Genomic DNA, 17,548 nt, shown 5'->3' on the forward strand with positions numbered 1-17,548 from the left:
TCAAGCCTCCCCTCTTCAGGCCTGGGAGGCAAGGGAATAAACAGACTGGCCTTCTTGGAACAGTCCCAGATAGTACACAGAGGCCAAAATCCTGGGAGTTCTCATTCCTTCTTATTTTTGCCTTCTAATAGGAGCTAAATGCAAATTTACATCTTTATCAGTTTTCAGTCTCACTGTTGCAAACAGTTTTTCACAGATAAAGCTGAAGTTCAAATATGGTATCTACCCTTCCTGTGGAATGATTCAAGCCTGTTTTATTTCCTATATTTTTGGGAGCTGGCCTTTCTGCTTTAGTCATAGGCCTCAGAGAGCAAGCTTTTCTAATTTGATTGCTGGATGAAGGCGTGGAGTAGTCCTTGGGATTCTTTTCTTGGGTTATGATCACAGCTAGTGTTAAACTGCTACATGCTGCCTGATCATACACAAGCGTTTGATCATCCACATAAACATGATGCTGTTGTGAGTTCACTTTTCTATTTACAGAAACATGTCAGCTAGAAATACCTCCACCTTACTGTCCAGACGCATGCGTACTGAGCAAGTCGCCAAAATAGCCCTTTGAGTAAGTGGCAGCTTTAAAAGCCATCCAGCTGCTGACTTCAAACTAGAAGGTCAGCAAAGGAAAGTGGAAGTTGGATTCTGAACGATCAAGGTGCCCACAGGAATTAACAGTGGTCAGGATTTTGAAGACTTGGACAACCAGCCTGGGGCTTCTCCTTAGATTTCTTGCCTGTTGCTTATTTTTGTCTTCTCTTTTGGGACATCAAGATGAACGTGCAGGCTTGCTCTAGGTGTGGATATGGAGTTTATCCTGCTGAAAAGATCAGCTGCCTGGATCAGGTCAGTGCATATTTCTTGACCTTTAGGAATAATAACAAACAAGGGAAATTTATCTCCTCACATATGGATATGTGGGTTTTTTGAACCATCAAAAAAATGACATGTTTCCCACCTTTCTTCAGTTCTACCCTTTTCTCTATGTCTTCTATGTCATCTTCAAAAAAAACTTTATTTCACATATTGTAGCTGTGTGTTTGTGTGTGTGTGTTTATCACCATTTTATGCCCAAAGCTCAATTTTTTTAACCTGAAATATGTAAGAATCCTGGGTCTGAAAAAAAAGGTAATTTTGCTAAATCTTTTCTATATGATTTTTAGATATGGCATAAGGCATGTTTTCACTGTGAAGTTTGCAAGATGATGCTATCGGTTAATAACTTTGTGAGTCACCAGAAAAAGCCATACTGTCATGCGTAAGTGTTTGGTGCCCTTCCCCACCACCCTTTGAGTATACTTTATTTTTTAACAAGTAGCCAACAGAGGTTCAAATCATACACTTCAGAGTTAAGTCCAATAAATCTCTTCTCAAAAGTCTTCACTTACATACAACCACTGAAGAGCTCTAAGGAGAGATTTTATGCAATGGCAGAAAGTTGAAAAATTTTTAATTTCTGATAAATAAGAAATAAATTTGTTCACTATAACCTCACATAAAATTATTAAATATTGTGCAGAATAGTGTAATGGCCATGGATATGCACATGGAGCTTTAAAATGTTTTTTTAAAAAATAATTTCAGAATACTTTTCTATTTTTTAGAAAGTTTCAAGTGATTACTTCCAGTTAAATTTTGTCTTTAAGGAATATATATTGAATTTATTTGATTTACTTTTTTATTCTTTAAGACTTACTGCCTAGAAAACATGAACATAATTATTATTTTATACTTAATGATTTAAAAAATGACTGTACCTTTAAAAATAGTCACTCAATCATCTTGGATAAAGTATATTTCTAATTTTTGGTTTATATCTATTTTTGTAGTCATAACCCCAAGAACAACAGTTTCACAAGTGTCTATCACACTCCATTAAATCTAAATATGAGGAAGCAACCAGAAGCCATCCATGGGGTAAGTTACTTAATTTTGAATTTCCAAACAGCCTTTAATGAAAATTTCTTAGTTCATATACCTATTAGGTTTTTAAGCTCTGTGACTAGATGTGAACTTGACCATTTTTTCTACATATACAAGTGCAAAGTGCATTTTCATAAAAAATACTATTTTTCCTACCACAATAGAGGGGTCAATACCCAGGATAATCTAGCTTGGATATCTAAGGTCCTTATATCCAGTGTAATCTCTCTGTGTCTGCCACCTCTGGACAAATAGAAGACAGTTTATACAATAGGTCCTGTATACACTAGGTACTTAATACATGAAACAAAGTTTATATAGTTGGAAAATATTATAAGGGCTTTCCTTTCTTTCTCTCATAATAATTTTCATATAGAAAATTAAAAACCTCTACTTCCACACTTAAATAGCTCTGAATTCAGTAGTGTTTAAGATTATTTGCAGCCTCTCTTTCCACTTGGGGTAGGGGTAGGTCAAAAATATTTTGATTCTGAAGTGATGTTTGGGTAGACAAGGAGGCCACGTTGATAAACCAGCCTCTTGAAAAATCAACAGTGGAGTTTTATCAGATAACAAGCTATTCATTGGACACTTGCATTTATTAAAATGGTGAATCATTTAGCCTCTCTTCCCCATGCCCCACAAGAAGTTATTCTGTGGGAGGGAGCTAGAAGCTTTCTAAAATTAGAAAATTACACATGAGGCGAAAGGCTGTCTGTGATCTGCCTTCCTAATGTCACCTCACCTCATACTGACTCTCCTGCCTGCCCAAGCCACGGTCCTCCTCGAAAACGTGTGTCAGATTGAGTTTATCCTTATCATGGGGCTCTCTGCACCTACTGTCAACTAGCTTTATTCACTAAGTGTTTGCACTCATTTTGAGGTTTATTTTTAACACGCTTATATAACATTTACTGTCCAATTGCTTGAATTCATTTAATACACACTGCAAGCCAATAAACTAGGTACTATTATTATCCCATTATACTGGTGAGGAGCTTGAGGCACAGGGAGTTGCTCATATATCATTGATTTCTAAGAAATCACAAGCCTTAAGAATTTAAAGCAATAAAGCAATCCTAGATTACTGAGAAGGCTAATTCTTCTAGGATTCTCTCTTCATCTCTTGGTGTCTAAGGGCAGCTACATGAAATTACAATAAATACTGGCTTTAGCTCTTACATAAATAGAGTGCCAAATACTCTGCTAGACACTATATGATCTCATTTACTCTTTACAAGAATCCTCTCTAATACTGTCATATTGCAGCTGGGAAGGCTGAGGCTCAGAGAGGTTAAATAACTTGCACAGTTTTACCCAGCTAGCATCTGGCTTTAGAACCCATATCTGGAACTGCTCCATTGGCCTATTTCCATGTACCTGGAGGGTGGCAAACTCTCCAGAAGGAAAAAAGGACTTGTTTATGTTTGCAAATGTTCAGATGCTTCTGCAGTTATATAGCCAGAGTTTGACAGATTAAACACAAGAGTTACATATCAGAGTGCTGTTTGTGATACATTATACTTTCTATGAAAAGATCTATAATATCTATCCTGCCAGATGCTAGCTCAGCTGGCATGTCCTTACCTTACAATCATGCAACAGGTCACATAATATTGCCTTTCTTTGAACTGGTGGTGGATTCACTTTCTTTTAACTGCATGTGACAGGCCCAACCTGCAGTGAGGTTACTGGTGGCTCTGTTTCAAACCACAGATGCTGAAGTGAATTTCCCAGAAGGCCTGTGTGTGTATATTTACTTACATCTATGTGACTATGTGTGTATGTGTATAACTATAAATATGTGCATATGGGGAGTGTATGTTTGTGTATATGTGCATGTGAATATGTGTGCACATGTATACCTACATGTATATGAGGTGTGTATGCATATTTGTGTGTACATGCATGTGTGTATACATCTATGTAGAAATGTCTGTGTATGCATGTGTGGCATGCATATGTATGAATATGTGCATGCATATGTCTCTGTGTGTATATGTGTGATTATGGTATGTGTACACACACATATATGGGTGTCGTGTATGTGTGTGTACCAAACAATTGACTGGTGAGATCACTTCCTCCTATTTTCCCACCAGAGAAAAATTCAGATGGACAACTGTGTTCCTTCTAGACCCAGATCTTATAAGTGGCCTAGGGAGTGTGATGGATTACTTTCTTAATCCCCTGCATCTCTGAGAGACTTTGCTAGTTGAATAAAAAACAAATTCATTGTGCGTGTGCTAAAATAAAGAGGAAAGAAAGGGCTGCTTCGGTGATGGCAGTGAAGGAGAAAAGTAAAGATTGTGAGTTGGCATTTGAAGCAGGCTGACATTTTTCTGTTTCCTAAATGTTATCCTTTTAAAAATAAATAAATATTTACAAGGACAAAATTTCCTGTTTGGTAGGTGTGAATGGAATTTTTAGGAGAGCAAAGCCTCTAGGTTCTCTTCTCTTCAGAGAATGAACTTTAGCCCTGAATGCTTCCTTACCCCACTGGTAACATTTCTGGCTTTTTTTCTTTTTCCTGCTTCCTCAAAAAAATCATGAATCTCACGAAAGGTCTCAGGAGATGTGATTCTGATTCCAGAAGTCAGTGGCTCTCAGGGAGGGCAGTTTTACCCCCTAGGGGACATTCTGTGGTGTATAGGGAATTTTTTCATTGTTATAATAATAACGAGTGAGGAGGGGTACTGTTGGTGGATGGAGACCAGCCACGCTGCTAAGTGCCCTGCCATGCAAAGACAGTCCCCCACAATGAAGGATGGAAGGCCCCCCCGTGTCAGTAGGGCTGAGCCAACAAGAAACCCTGCCTTAAGTCTATATAATGTTCATGGTAGTTTCTCAGAATCCAGGGGAAAAAGCATGTACAGATTTCTCGATTTATGTATTAAAAAATGTACATATGGGAGCTGCATTAAGCAGTAGCAAGCCTAGAAAGCCAGTGACAAAAGGTACCCCTGATAGGGAACAAGAATTCCTGATTCTGAACCTGGCTCGGATAATCCACTGAATGATTTTAGTAAGTTCACTTCTTTTCTCTGAGTTTCTTTCTTCATTTGTAAAATTAATGATTTGAGCTCCAGCTTGTTAAAATTGCATATTTCTGGGCCCTACCTTAGATCTCATAAATTATGATATGTGGGTTTGGACCTAAGACTTTCTGATTTTTTTCTTTTATGGTTAGTCCTTTTTATGTTCTTTTTAAGAAAGCTTTGCTTATTCCAAGGTTATGAAGATATTGTTGAGATGTCAGTTTTCCCAAAATTGATCTATGCATTCAATTCAACCTCTGTTAAAATCCTGGTGTTTTTCATGGAAATTGACCACCTGATTCTAAAACTAATTTGAACATAAGAAATACGTTGAAGAACAACCAAGAAATCTTGAAGAACAAAATTGAAGGAGTTAGATTACAAGATTTCAAGACTTACTACAAGAATAGTAATAATTAACTCAGCATAGCATTGGCATACAAATAGACAAATAGAGCAGTGGAATATGATACAAGGTCCAGAAATAGAGGTGTACATATTTGGTCATTTGAATCTTGATGGTACACTGCACTTCAGTGTGGCAAGAATGATCTTTCAATAAATAGTACTGGAGTGATTTGATACTTACATGGAAATAATGAACCTTGACACCTACTTCACATTATGCACCAAAATTAACTCAAGGTGAATTATAGATCAAGATGTTAAAGGTAAAATTATAAATCATAGGAGAGCACCTCTACTCTAATACCTGCTGTTTCTGAGGTTACTCTAACCTGAATACTTGGTGTTGTGTGATAAGCTCACAGAGACTTTAAGTCTTTTTAATTGCACTGCTAACTAGAGCTTTGCACACAGCAGGTGCCCTGTGCATGCCACCTGGCTGGTGGAACAGATGAGGCCACAGTGAGATGACAGCACTGTGTGTGTTGTCATGCAGTTAGGATTCTTTGCAGTTGAGACTTAGGAACCACCTCCCCTCCAATTTCACTATATATTACTTTTTTTCTTTCTGTTCTCTGCTGGAAACATTACTGACAACATCTTCATTGTGCAGACTGGTGACCAAGACGATGGCGAGCGGTTTAAATCTGTTTTTCACTGGGATATGAAATCCAAGGATGGGGCAGCTGTACTGAATGGGCAACCCCTGGGGAATGAGGTGAGAGAATGGTCATGAATGAGCTTGGAAAAAGAGAAAAGAAAAATACGCTATACAAGTGGTACGTATTGTCATGATTACTTCTACAGGAGAGCAATTAGGCTTTCTGTTACCCAGTGTGCAATTCCAGGGTCTACAGAAGACCTCCATCAATGTTCCCCTAGCCTCACCTTAACCCATCTGCTCCAGTCCAAATTCACTGGCTTCTTCCTTCCAATCGCTTTGTTTCTGTCTCTGGGAACAGCCATCCAGGTGGAAACCAAGGTGCCCTTTCTTCTTCTGACCCTTCACTCAGCCCCACCCTTTCTCTCCATTTCACTCCCCCAGCTCTGACCCACTTCGTCTCCTGCGTGGACCTTTGGGAGGGCCCCCAAGGAGGCTTTTTCTCTTCTGCATTTGCCTCTCTGCAGCCTGTCATTGGTTACAAACAGCTTCTAGGACGTCCCTTGCTCTTAACACTACCTAAGAATTTATGGCCACTCTATTGACAGCCTCATCATGTTAAAATTGCTCAGCTATTAATTTTTAATTGTACACATAATACTTAAATTTTCTTACGAAAAAGTCCAAGCAGTTTAAAGGGTGGACCCCTTGTGTACCATCTCCATTTCCAGTTCCTCTATAGAGGCACCCATTGCTATCAATCTTATGGGCATCCTTTCAGACTTGCTCTGCTCATTAACAAATCCATATCTATGTAATTTATTTATTTTTTAGTACTTAACATTTGGATATGACTATTGGCACTTACTGAGGGACCTTTGATGAGGTCCATTTAACCATTCTTTTCTTTGGCTTTCTCACCTGTAAAGTGAACTCTAATAGTTCCTGATTCACAGAACTATTGTGAAGATTAAAAGAGTATATAAAAGTATAAAGATCTTTGAACCATGGTAGGCATAATAAATACCAGCTATTGTTTTTCATTGAAAATTATATTTGTATATTTCTAGTGAAATGTATAATTTTTTTCCATGAGATAACATGCATTGTTTCGCAACTTGTATTTTTCACTCAACAAATATCTTGGAGCTCTTTTTATGTCAGCATCCTTGTGAGCTGTTGTAGGTGGGTGCAGTTATCAAGAATGGATGGATCATGCTTTCCTGTTGATGGGCAGAGTTATTTCCATTTTTTAAAAAATTATGAAGTTGCAATGAACATCTTCCTGTCCAGAATGAGGCCCACTGTCTACAGATTGCTTTCTAAGAACTCTCCTATTTCTCATCAATGCAGTATTAGAGCACACAAACCTTTTCTAATCACTCATTATTTCATATGGGAGTTTTATCTCCCTAGATAGGCCATAAATGTCTTAAAAGAGGAACTTTGTCTTCCTTTTTATTTCCCAGCATTCATTGCCTAACACAGTATTAGCCACATAATAGGTAGTAGGTGTTTGCATGTTGTCTAATAATACTAATTAATCTCACATTGCCTGGCCACAGCAACTCCCCACTGCCCAGTGTTGGTGCAATAAAGAGCAAAGAAGTATTAAGTTACATTTGAAGCTCTTCTAGGATATAAGTGAATATCAAAAAGTTCAATTATTTAGCATGTTAGGTTATTTTCTAGTTTGAAAAAAACGAACGTTCTGGTTAGCTGACACCTACCATAATATGCCAATAAGAATTTAAAGTATTTAGAATGTTTCTATGTTGCATTGACTGTATACATAGGCTTTCTGGGAGGCTAGTGTAGGTGGGGGGATCTTACCAAACAAATGTGTGGTGTGTGTGTTATTTGCATTTGTGTGTTTCATTTATAGAGAGCCTACTGGTCTGGTTATGGTGAAGGGAATGCTTGGTGCCCAGGGGCTCTACCAGACCCAGAAATCGTAAGGATGGTTGAGACCCGAAAGTCTCTTGGTGAGGTAAGGGCCCTAGAAATTGCTTCAGCAATGAGTTTGAATGTTTCTTTATTTTAAGATTGTGGTAGACAGAATACTGGTCCCTCTCCCAAAAAGTTGCCGTGTCCTTATCCCTGGAACCTGTGTATATGTTACCAAAAGGAACTTGTAGGTGTGATTTAGTCAAGGATCCTGAGATGGGAAGATTATCCTCGATTGTTGGGGCGGGCACACTGTAATCACAAGAGTCTTTGTAAGGAGGGAGTCAGAAGAGTCAGAGTCAGAGAAAAGGTGATATGGCAACAGGAGCAGGGGTCCCAGCCATTTGGAGCTGTAAACCAAGGAATGCAGGTGGCCTCTAGAGCTAGAAAAGGCAAAGAACAGAGCCTTCTCTAGAGCTTCCAGAAGGACCTAGAACTGCTAGTCCATTTTAGCTTCCTGACTCCAGCACTATAAGAGAGACCAACTCAGTAGAAAAGGCAGTTTTAGCCCAGACTGTGGAAATCTTTAAATGATTTGCACACAGTACCCTCTAGTTCTCTCCACACACCCAGGGCACCTGCCCTTTGAAGAAACAAATTTGGAAAATATTGTGTAACTTTTATTTTAGCAAATGGAAAGAAAACAAAACAAACATAAATGCTAAGATACTACATTTCATAGGAAAACTATTCATCAGAGATGCAAAATAAGCAGGAAAAGATGAACAGACATTACACTCCCAATGCTGTAGAACTAACTATCTGTGGTGGACTAGTCACAGAAAAGTCTCCTGCAGATTAATTGCTGCATTATTATGCAAGTCTTTGAGTCAAAGGGGTTATTCTCCCTTTGGGTCCCTTGGATTCTGATTTCACATAATTTGCTATAAGCATTGAAGGGGAATCCCTTGGACCTGGAAATACGATTTCTTTAGTGTTGAAGATATTATTCAAATCACCAGTTGAATAACATTTTCAGATTCATTCCAGATTGAAATATTTTCCAAGTACCTTAGAAACCTAGTTGCAGTGGTTCTGATGACATTTGCTACTGCAGTTTTATTAGTTTTCATCTGATACCATATTGGTTCTCATGCTGACTTGGTTCTGACCAGCAGGACTACACAGAAGACTATGAGCAACAGAGGGGTAAAGGGAGCTTTCCAGCCATGATCACACCTGCTTATCAAAGGGCTAAGAAAGCCAACCAGCTGGCCAGCCAAGTGAGTGTCTTAGTGCTTATGCACCACAGATTATGCTAACTTTTGTCATTAAGGAACCTCTGGGATTCAGACAAAATCCGTAAGACAGTGCTTTTGGGCAGTGGGTACCATTCATGTGGCATTACAGAGAAAACTATGTTCTTATCTTTTCTGCATCAATTATCCCCTGTGCCTTGATTGGGCCACATCTATCAAATGGAGAGAAGACAATGGACCAATGGCTGGACCATACAATTTCTTGAGGTTGCTTTAGCATCAAGGACACAGATTTTTATTAAGTGGATGGCAGATGCTCCTGAAGAGTAGCATAGTCTGTCAGTTAGCAGCTCAGATTTTGGAGCCAGAATGCTGGGATTTGAATCCTGGCTCTGTCACTGACTAGCGATGTGACCATGAGCAGATTACTCAACCTCGCAGTTCCTCAGGAGCTCATTTATACAATGGGCAAAATAGCAGTCCTGCCTCGTGTGATTGTTACAGAGATGAAGTGAGTTGGTATTTGCTAATGTTTAGCTGTGTCTGGCACTCTTGGATGTAACCCATTAGCGTTGATGCTTTCTGCAGGGGAGCCCAGAACGTGAGCCTTAAGGACAAGTTTGTGTTGAGCGCAGCCCAGTGGTGTAGCTTCAGGACAGTTGCAAGGCGAGGTCCTCACAAAGGTGATGGGTATGGACTTGACTCTGTGCTGTCTCCTCACCAGGTGGAATACAAGAGAGGGCATGATGAGCGCATCTCCAGGTTCTCCACAGTGGCAGATACACCTGAGCTGCTGCGGGCCAAGGCGGGGGGACAGCTTCAGAGTGATGTAAGAAATGATGGAGGCTGAGGCTCAGTGACTGTATTTATAACACCCCATTCTTTCCTTGCTTGGCAGTGGAGGGAGGGAGCATGTAGGCAGAATCTCAGTCCTGCATAGATGCCAAGAAGAACTTTCTACTGAGATGGGTCAGCTGGCACAGACCCTGTGAAAACTCTTCTTTAGAGAGAAAACTTTAGATGGTAATAAACCCCATGTATCTGATTAATCTAAAAAAATTCTCTCTTGTCATTACAAATTATAGAACATAACTTCTAAAGAATTTCTACCACTTGCCTTTTCTTAGCCCAGTTGCTGCATGGCAGAATAAGACCAAGAACTTAGTATATTGTTCTGCGTGGGAAGTTTAAGCACAAATCCAGGTGCTGCTTAATAAGTGGCTCCCATTTGCCTTGAGCTGAGAGGCCTCTATGTCTCTCAAACTTGCATGGCTTCTCCTCAAGGGCAGTCAGTCCTCCTCTGCTCAGCCTCACCACCTGGCCCACACCAGGTGCTTCACGAGTATGTGTTGAACTCTGCATTGAGTGTCTCCATATGCCGGGCACTGTGCTGGGTGTTGAAAATAAAAAGGCAAATTCGATGCCCATGGTCCATCAAGCTAATCTCCCGTTACACTGATGTAAGAGCTGCCTCAGGGGATGTCCAGGATGGTATAGCGGCCCTTATAGGGCTTCACTCAGATTGCCTGGTAGACAGTGGAATTGTAGCATGTGATTCACATTTTTTTTTTCATTTTCCAGGTGAGATACACAGAGGACTATGAACAGCAGAGAGGGAAAGGCAGTTTTCCTGCTATGATCACCCCTGCCTACCAGATAGCCAAAAGAGCCAATGAGCTGGCAAGTGATGTAAGTGTCCGCGGCAAGTTGTCATGTTAGGGGAGGAGACAGGAAGGTACCTGGGCCTGGCAAGTCCAAATCCTGTCTGCTTTTGCATGCACCATGGATCCAGGAGGTGGCCTTCCTTCGTAGTTGTCACTTTTACCAGGAAAATGATAGGGCACTTTCGTGTCTAAGACACACTGCCTGGACCTAAGCAGCAAAAGACATTTCATTTTACACTTCTGGCCTCTGTGCATAGGAGGCTAAATTCACCAGCCTTGTCTTTTCCCTTCAAATAGGTGAGGTACCATCAACAATATCAAAGAGAAATGAAGGGAATGGCTGGCCCAGCTGCTGGAGCTGTGGGCACATTGCCAAAGGAATGTGGGGACCCGTATGGCCAGGTATGTGATAAAATGATTCCCTGGGATAAAATGATGCCCTTTCCCATGACTGGCTCTCAGATTGCTAACTCACTAGCCTGTGACACAACCTGTGACCATCTAATCAGGGCTTGGGCTGTGGTTTATCTTTGCTTTATTTGTGAAAGGAGGATTTACCAAGCCAGAAAGTAATAGACAAACAGTTACACAGGGTGCAACTTGACCCACTTAGGAAAACAGATTCCAAGGACTTTTTATTTGCCTTTTTAAAATAAAAGACCTACATCACTATGGTGGGTTTGCCAAGTACAAACTGTTCTCACCTATTCGTTGAAGAATGGTCCCAAGGACTGAAACTAGCTACTTTTAGCTTATCACTGATAAGCATGAAGGGGATCAAAATGCATGTCATAAAAATGTTGAGCACTTTACTGAGGACTCATTTTCCTAGAAAATATATATCTGAACGAGATTGCTAGAGAAAGCATTTGCCAGAGAATGCAAACCTTTTTCCCAGTACCGCTTCTCAAATAAAGGTCGAGGTGACAATTGCAGGATAATGTTTATGTGCACATCCCTTTGTATTTTCTGGTACTAACTAAGGGCTGTAGGAGAGAAAGGGAACATTAGTTTTTCACAGTTTTAACTAAACAGTATTGGGAGGCCTAGTATGTGTAGTGGAAGAGTACATTCAATGGGTTTAGTTGATTTTTTAAATTGGACAATTGTTTGAATTTTTTGTCAGTGGGTAGATTCAACAACACACGACTTACTCAATATGCATGATTTGTAAAAGGAAACAAAGAACTTATTTTTCTCCTTCATAAAAACAAGTTGCCTATATGGGGACACATGCATATGAGACTTAGGATGTGTGTAAAGATAGGCTGTGACCCCTCAGCAAATGTCCAAGCAAAAATGTCAAATTTTGAATATAAAAGCCTATTTTATTAAATTCTACAATAGGTTAATTAAATGGTTGCAGTGCTTTAAGCTCAATGAAATTTTGTTTTTTTATTGGTTTCAAGTTTTTAAAATGTTTAGAAGGCTCAGGACAACTTTAAAAAAATAAGTTTTAGAATATTTAGAAAATATTTGGTTTCTATATCCGGCAAAAAATACTTGTTCTAAATTTGATAGGACTGTCTGCCAATACTTATCACCCACACATATAGTTTCACGTGTGTATCTAGACATGTCTACACACATTGGTGAAATGAAACTTCGGGGTGTCATACTTACTTCTTGATTATTAGGACATTCTGGCTAAAGTTTCCAATCCTAATAATAACAAATGCAAGAATCAAAGTGGGTATAGTTTGATAGCACCACTAGCAGCTGTCAAAGGGATCAGTCTTGTGTGGCATTTCACTGTGATTTAGCAGGACTCTCCAGGCATGGGTAGGAGGGAGTGAGAGAAGCAAGCAGTCATATAAACTATAAATATCTGTAGTGCCTAAACTGCCAAATAATTCATTCTTCTTTTTAATGAGTAACTATTCTTTTAGGTTCATGGACTAAATCATGTGATCAGTTTATTATTTGTAACCAGTCTCCCAAAAATGTCTGTCTCCCAAAAATGGACTGTCTCCCAAAAATGTTTGCAAACATAACATAGCTCCATATAAGCAGAGAAGTTAAATAAAGCTACAAACTCGCCCCAAACCATGGAGCAGAATGGATACAAGGGGATTAACAAAGAATTTGAAAGCCTCCAATTGTTTTTTTTTAGCTTTGGCCCAAAACATAAGGGAGCCAAGCACTCAGGCTAAACAGTTGTCTTTATTGGATAAAAAGGAATCCTGGACATTCTGACCATGTCTCATCTAAGTGTGTGTGCCAGACTCCAAGCCTGGTGCTGGCACAGGACAGACCCTTGCCCTGGAGGGGGCTGGAGGGAGACGGGGTCATAAGCCAGAGGAGAGCATACAGGACAGGAGGGCTGTTCCAGATTTGTGGGAACACAGATAAGGAAGCAGCTGATTTCTGCCTGGGGCAGGTCTGGGAGCGAGGGAGGAGCTCTGCAGAGAGAAGGGAGCGTCTGATGGGGCCTTGAAGCCATCTGAGTGCCAGGGAAAACGTACAGTATACTCGGTACATGATGACAGTTCTGTGAGAGAGAAGGTTTTCCCGTGTGAGGGTGGGTGGCGGGTGTGGGGAGGAAGAAGGAAGAATTCAAGACTCGGATTACAAAACTTTGTCTGAAATATACATTTAGTCTCATTTCAGATCCTCTTCTGGCAATTCGAAATATTTTCCCACAAATTACAAAAATTCAAATAGTTATATAATACTTTCCTTCTTGGCAAACTACATCCATCCCCAGGGGAGCTCATATTTGGGATGTCAATGGGTCTCAATGCATAGATTTGCCAGTGGGCCTGAGAAAGCGAGTGTTTGAGATTTTTGGAAGACAGAGGGACTTCCCTGGTGTCAGCTAAGAAATGAGTTCTCTGTAACATGGGCCTCGGAGACGCAGAGAATGTCTTGATTCTTCTGGTGGAAACGATGGTGATGATAACGATAATAGTTACCATTTATTTAGTGCCGACTGTGTGCTTGGCACCAATATGGACAGGCTAATATGGGAACCAGCTCCAGGCAAGATCATTGCAAATCCCCCATGCATTCAGGGAGGTGAGCATTGCTGATTGACATTTTTGATTGGCCCAGCAGGGTTACTTGGAGGACTATGATGAACACAGAGGAAAGGGCAGCTTTCCTGCCATGATCACCCCAGCTTATCTGAATGCCAAGAAAGCCAACGAACTCGCTAGTGATGTAAGTACTGCATAAAGATGACCCTCAGAGCCACAGAGGCAGAGCAAAAATGGGACTGTGCCTACTGAGATCTGCACACTGATAAATTTATTAGAGCCGAGCCAAAGTAGAATGTTAGCCTTCAGTTTCTGTCCAAATTTATGACGTCTACTTCTTTTTCTTGGGCTGTTGGGCCGCATTTATCTGCTTCAGAGGAGACTGACGTGGCATAATTTGCTTTAGGTGAGTGGAAGCAAGTGCGAATGCTGACCCAGCCAGAGAAACCGGGGTTAGGCGAGTCTTTACAAAACAATCCGTCTAGAAATCAAGCACTTTAGAAGAAACAGCTGATTAAAATAAGTCATATGATTGTCAAACTGGGTGCAACCAAGTGGATAAAATTATTTTTATTTGCAGAATGTTGGCCAGCTGGCAATCTTGGAAAGATAGGCTATAATTAAACTTGGTAAAGTAACATGCACACTAACACGACAGCTTGAACTTGGGCTACAATCAGAAGCTGAGAAGTCAGTTTGCAGCCCCTTTGCCCTTTTCCTGTACTCTGTTACTGTGCAGCTATTGTAGCCATTTTCCCAGAAAATAGCACTTCTGCCCTAAGCGCGGAAGTGAAAGACACATTGCTTCCTTCACCCTATCATTAGCAGCCTGCATGGGAAATGATGTGACAACCAAGGGCAGACTGGGTTTGGGATTATACCTTTTGCTATGATTGTTTTGAGACCTTTCTTCATGCAGAAGTAGAGTATAAACTAAAAGAAATGTGAAAAGGGCCAGAAAAATTTTAATACAGAAGGGACCGAGTGGTGTGTGGATTTCATGGAGAAAAATGTCATAGGATTTTTTTCCTTCATAAAGTCCTATTAAGTAAATGGTGACATTAAATATGGAGTGATTTTGGAGTAATTTCTCTCACGGGGCATGCAAACAACAACTGTGGACCCCCTTTGTGTGTTTCTTTCAGATAAAATACAGGCAGGACTTCCACAAGATGAAAGGCCCCGCGCATTATCACTCCCTCCCAGCCCAAGACAACTTGGTTCTTAAGCGGGCTCAGAGCGTGAACAAGCTTGTGAGTGAGGTGCGTATGGGGGACAGGTGCACCCATGTGCTGACACCTCCTTTATCTCCTGGAGACAGTGGATGGGGCAGCCCCAGAACGAAAAGTTTCAGGGGGTGCCACAGAACTACACTGTGGGTTGCCAGCTCCCGAGGAATGAATATGCAGTACAAAGTAATTCATGAAACAGCCTAGAATCAAACAAATTCAATTTCTCTGATGGTTCAGAAGTTTCTTCCTGGATTCTCACAGGCCATAGATATTCAAAACTTCCAGGCCATAGATTTTGGTTGCCAGCACACTGCCTGAGCCAACCTTCCTAACAGTACTTCATTCTTAGAGAGCAGAAGTCAAAGGTCAGGAAGTGCTTCAAGCATCAGAGTGTGCCCTTGTCCTGTTACTGTAGTCGGGTTTCTGAGAAGCTGTGTGGACCCAATGAATCCCCCTTACCTCAGATTCTGAACTGACAGCCAGAGGGTGTGTCTGTCTGGCCTACCCAGTTGGTAAGATTTTAGAATCGTTAGTCATTTTTGGCAAGGAAATGGCCTAGCTCCTCAAGTCCTTTTCATGCACTAGCATGTTTTCACAGAAGCTTCTCTCGTTTGTGGTTCCTATCTGGACCCTAAAGGCATTTGAGTTGGCAACCTCTTGCAAACAGGAGATTCAAAGGCATTAATTCTTTATAAATAAATCAAATAAAAAGTATTCACATAACAAGCTGTCTGCAACTCAGACACAAATATGCAAAATAGCTGCAAATATTTTTTTTTCTCTGACCTCTAAAGATTTATCCTTTATCCAAAACTGTTACTTAACTTGAGGTTCCCTAATTTTGGGCTGCTCAGAGTCACCAGGAGTGACATTTTCCTGATCTCATCAGCAGCCTCACATACTTTGAAGGAGGAGGTGGGTACTGAGGCCTTGGAATCTGCATTTTAAAGACATATTCAGATGATTCTGATGCTCTAGGCCAGAGGTCAGCAAACTATGACCTGAGTACCAAATCCGGCCCACAGCCTGTTTCTGTAAATAAAGTTTTATTGGAACACAACAATGTCAAGTCTGTTTACATATAATCTATGGCTACTTTCATGCTACCAGGGCAGAGACCAGCAGGTGAGGTAGAGACTATGTGACCCACAAATCCTCAAATATTCACTCTCTGGTCATTTATAGAAGAAGTTTGCTGAACCTTGCTCTTGCCTCATAGAACAGTATGTCTAGACGGGACCTTTGTAATCTTTAGGCCCTCAGTTTGCCATAGGCCTGGAAAAGTAGGGGTCCTGGTCTGGTTTAGGGAGACTTTTAGGGATGTTCAGGCTACCAGACCTCTAATAGTACTGCTAACACTCTAGCTTTTTTTAATGTGATATATATGAATATACAAAATATATGTGAATATAAAAAATATATATATGAATATAAAAACATATATTTACTTAGAATTCAACTGTATGTACAGTTTTGTATACTTTTTACACTTTCTGTCATATTGTGAGCACCATATGATTTTGCATACTTTAAAAGGCATATTCCCACCATATGTTTTGTAAGATGTGATAACAAATTGTATTTCCTTTTGTAAGCAGTGACAAGGGAACCTTCAATTTCTTTTTGCCCTTATGTTTATCCAGTAAGAGAAACTGGAGAGAGCCTCACCTCTATTAATAGTAATCAGCCTTTAGCCACCTTCTCCAATTACTTGGGACACTTGGCATCTATTTAATGACTATACCCTCACATCTTACATTTAGTTACCCAGGGGAGCTCAACAAGCCGGCCCATTAAAATTAGAAGATACTCTCTGTATCTCTGAGTGGTTTCATTGACTATACTCCTTTGTAACTTTTGTGGTTAAATTTTATTGAAGCATGTATACAGAGAGATGCACACCTCACAAGCGTGCAATAAGGATTTCTGTAAGTAGGCATATCTGCGTAACCAGCACCCAAGCTAAGAAGCAGAACATGACCACAAGTCCAGCTACCCCCCCGCAATCTCCAGACACTCTCCCCCAGGAGTGAACACCATCCTGATTTCTAAAACCAGTTTTGCCATCGTTTGAGCTGTATGAAATCTGACAGTATTTACTCTTGAAAGGGACTGTATCTTTTTAACTTTCGGAACCACAACTGATTATCAACTTATTTATTATGTGAAGAGAAAACATGTACTGTTAACTCACAGTAATACACACTGCCTGGTAGTTTTAAATCTTGGGTTTGAAAGTTTTCTAAAAATATCCCAGTGAAGTCCTGTGGCATTTCTTAGAGTGACATTGGCTTTGGTTCTCTTGTGTGTCTGGTGTTTTGGTTTCCAAGGTGGAGTATAAAAAGGATCTGGAAAGTAGTAAAGGTCACAGTATCAACTACTGTGAAACGCCTCAGTTCAGGAACGTGAGCAAGATCTCAAAATTCACCAGTGATGTGAGTTTTCAATGCCTAAGCATTTTGGGTGCTTTTCTATGAGCTTCTTTTCTAGGTCTACTGAGAGACAGTCTGTGTGAATGTATGTAAGTGTCTTGGAGAAGCATGGCCTCTTAGGCACAAATACTTAAG

The 17,548-nt window shown here is 40.4% G+C and overlaps 1 protein-coding gene across 11 annotated transcripts in view; it reads left to right on the top strand.

Moving 5' to 3' along the window:
- Positions 1-591: 591 nt before the first annotated feature.
- Positions 592-17,548, top strand: part of NRAP (nebulin related anchoring protein) — a 67,381-nt gene continuing 50,424 nt past the window's right edge. For 2 of the 11 annotated variants that reach the window (XM_073240390.1, XM_073240387.1), the window contains exons 1-12: positions 592-840; positions 1,158-1,252; positions 1,824-1,911; positions 5,974-6,078; positions 7,847-7,951; positions 9,024-9,131; positions 9,832-9,936; positions 10,689-10,796; positions 11,069-11,173; positions 13,826-13,933; positions 14,895-15,011; positions 17,312-17,416. In XM_073240390.1, coding sequence (XP_073096491.1) covers positions 769-840; positions 1,158-1,252; positions 1,824-1,911; positions 5,974-6,078; positions 7,847-7,951; positions 9,024-9,131; positions 9,832-9,936; positions 10,689-10,796; positions 11,069-11,173; positions 13,826-13,933; positions 14,895-15,011; positions 17,312-17,416 — 1,221 coding nt within the window. In that variant the 5' untranslated portion in view covers positions 592-768. The remainder of the gene's footprint in view (positions 841-1,157; positions 1,253-1,823; positions 1,912-5,973; positions 6,079-7,846; positions 7,952-9,023; positions 9,132-9,831; positions 9,937-10,688; positions 10,797-11,068; positions 11,174-13,825; positions 13,934-14,894; positions 15,012-17,311; positions 17,417-17,548) is intronic. The other 9 variants (XM_073240383.1, XM_073240384.1, XM_073240385.1 and 6 more) reach the window with 9 other exon arrangements.

The sequence above is a fragment of the Manis javanica genome, chromosome 7, assembly GCF_040802235.1.
Source record: "Manis javanica isolate MJ-LG chromosome 7, MJ_LKY, whole genome shotgun sequence".
Classification (NCBI taxonomy): domain Eukaryota; kingdom Metazoa; phylum Chordata; class Mammalia; order Pholidota; family Manidae; genus Manis; species Manis javanica.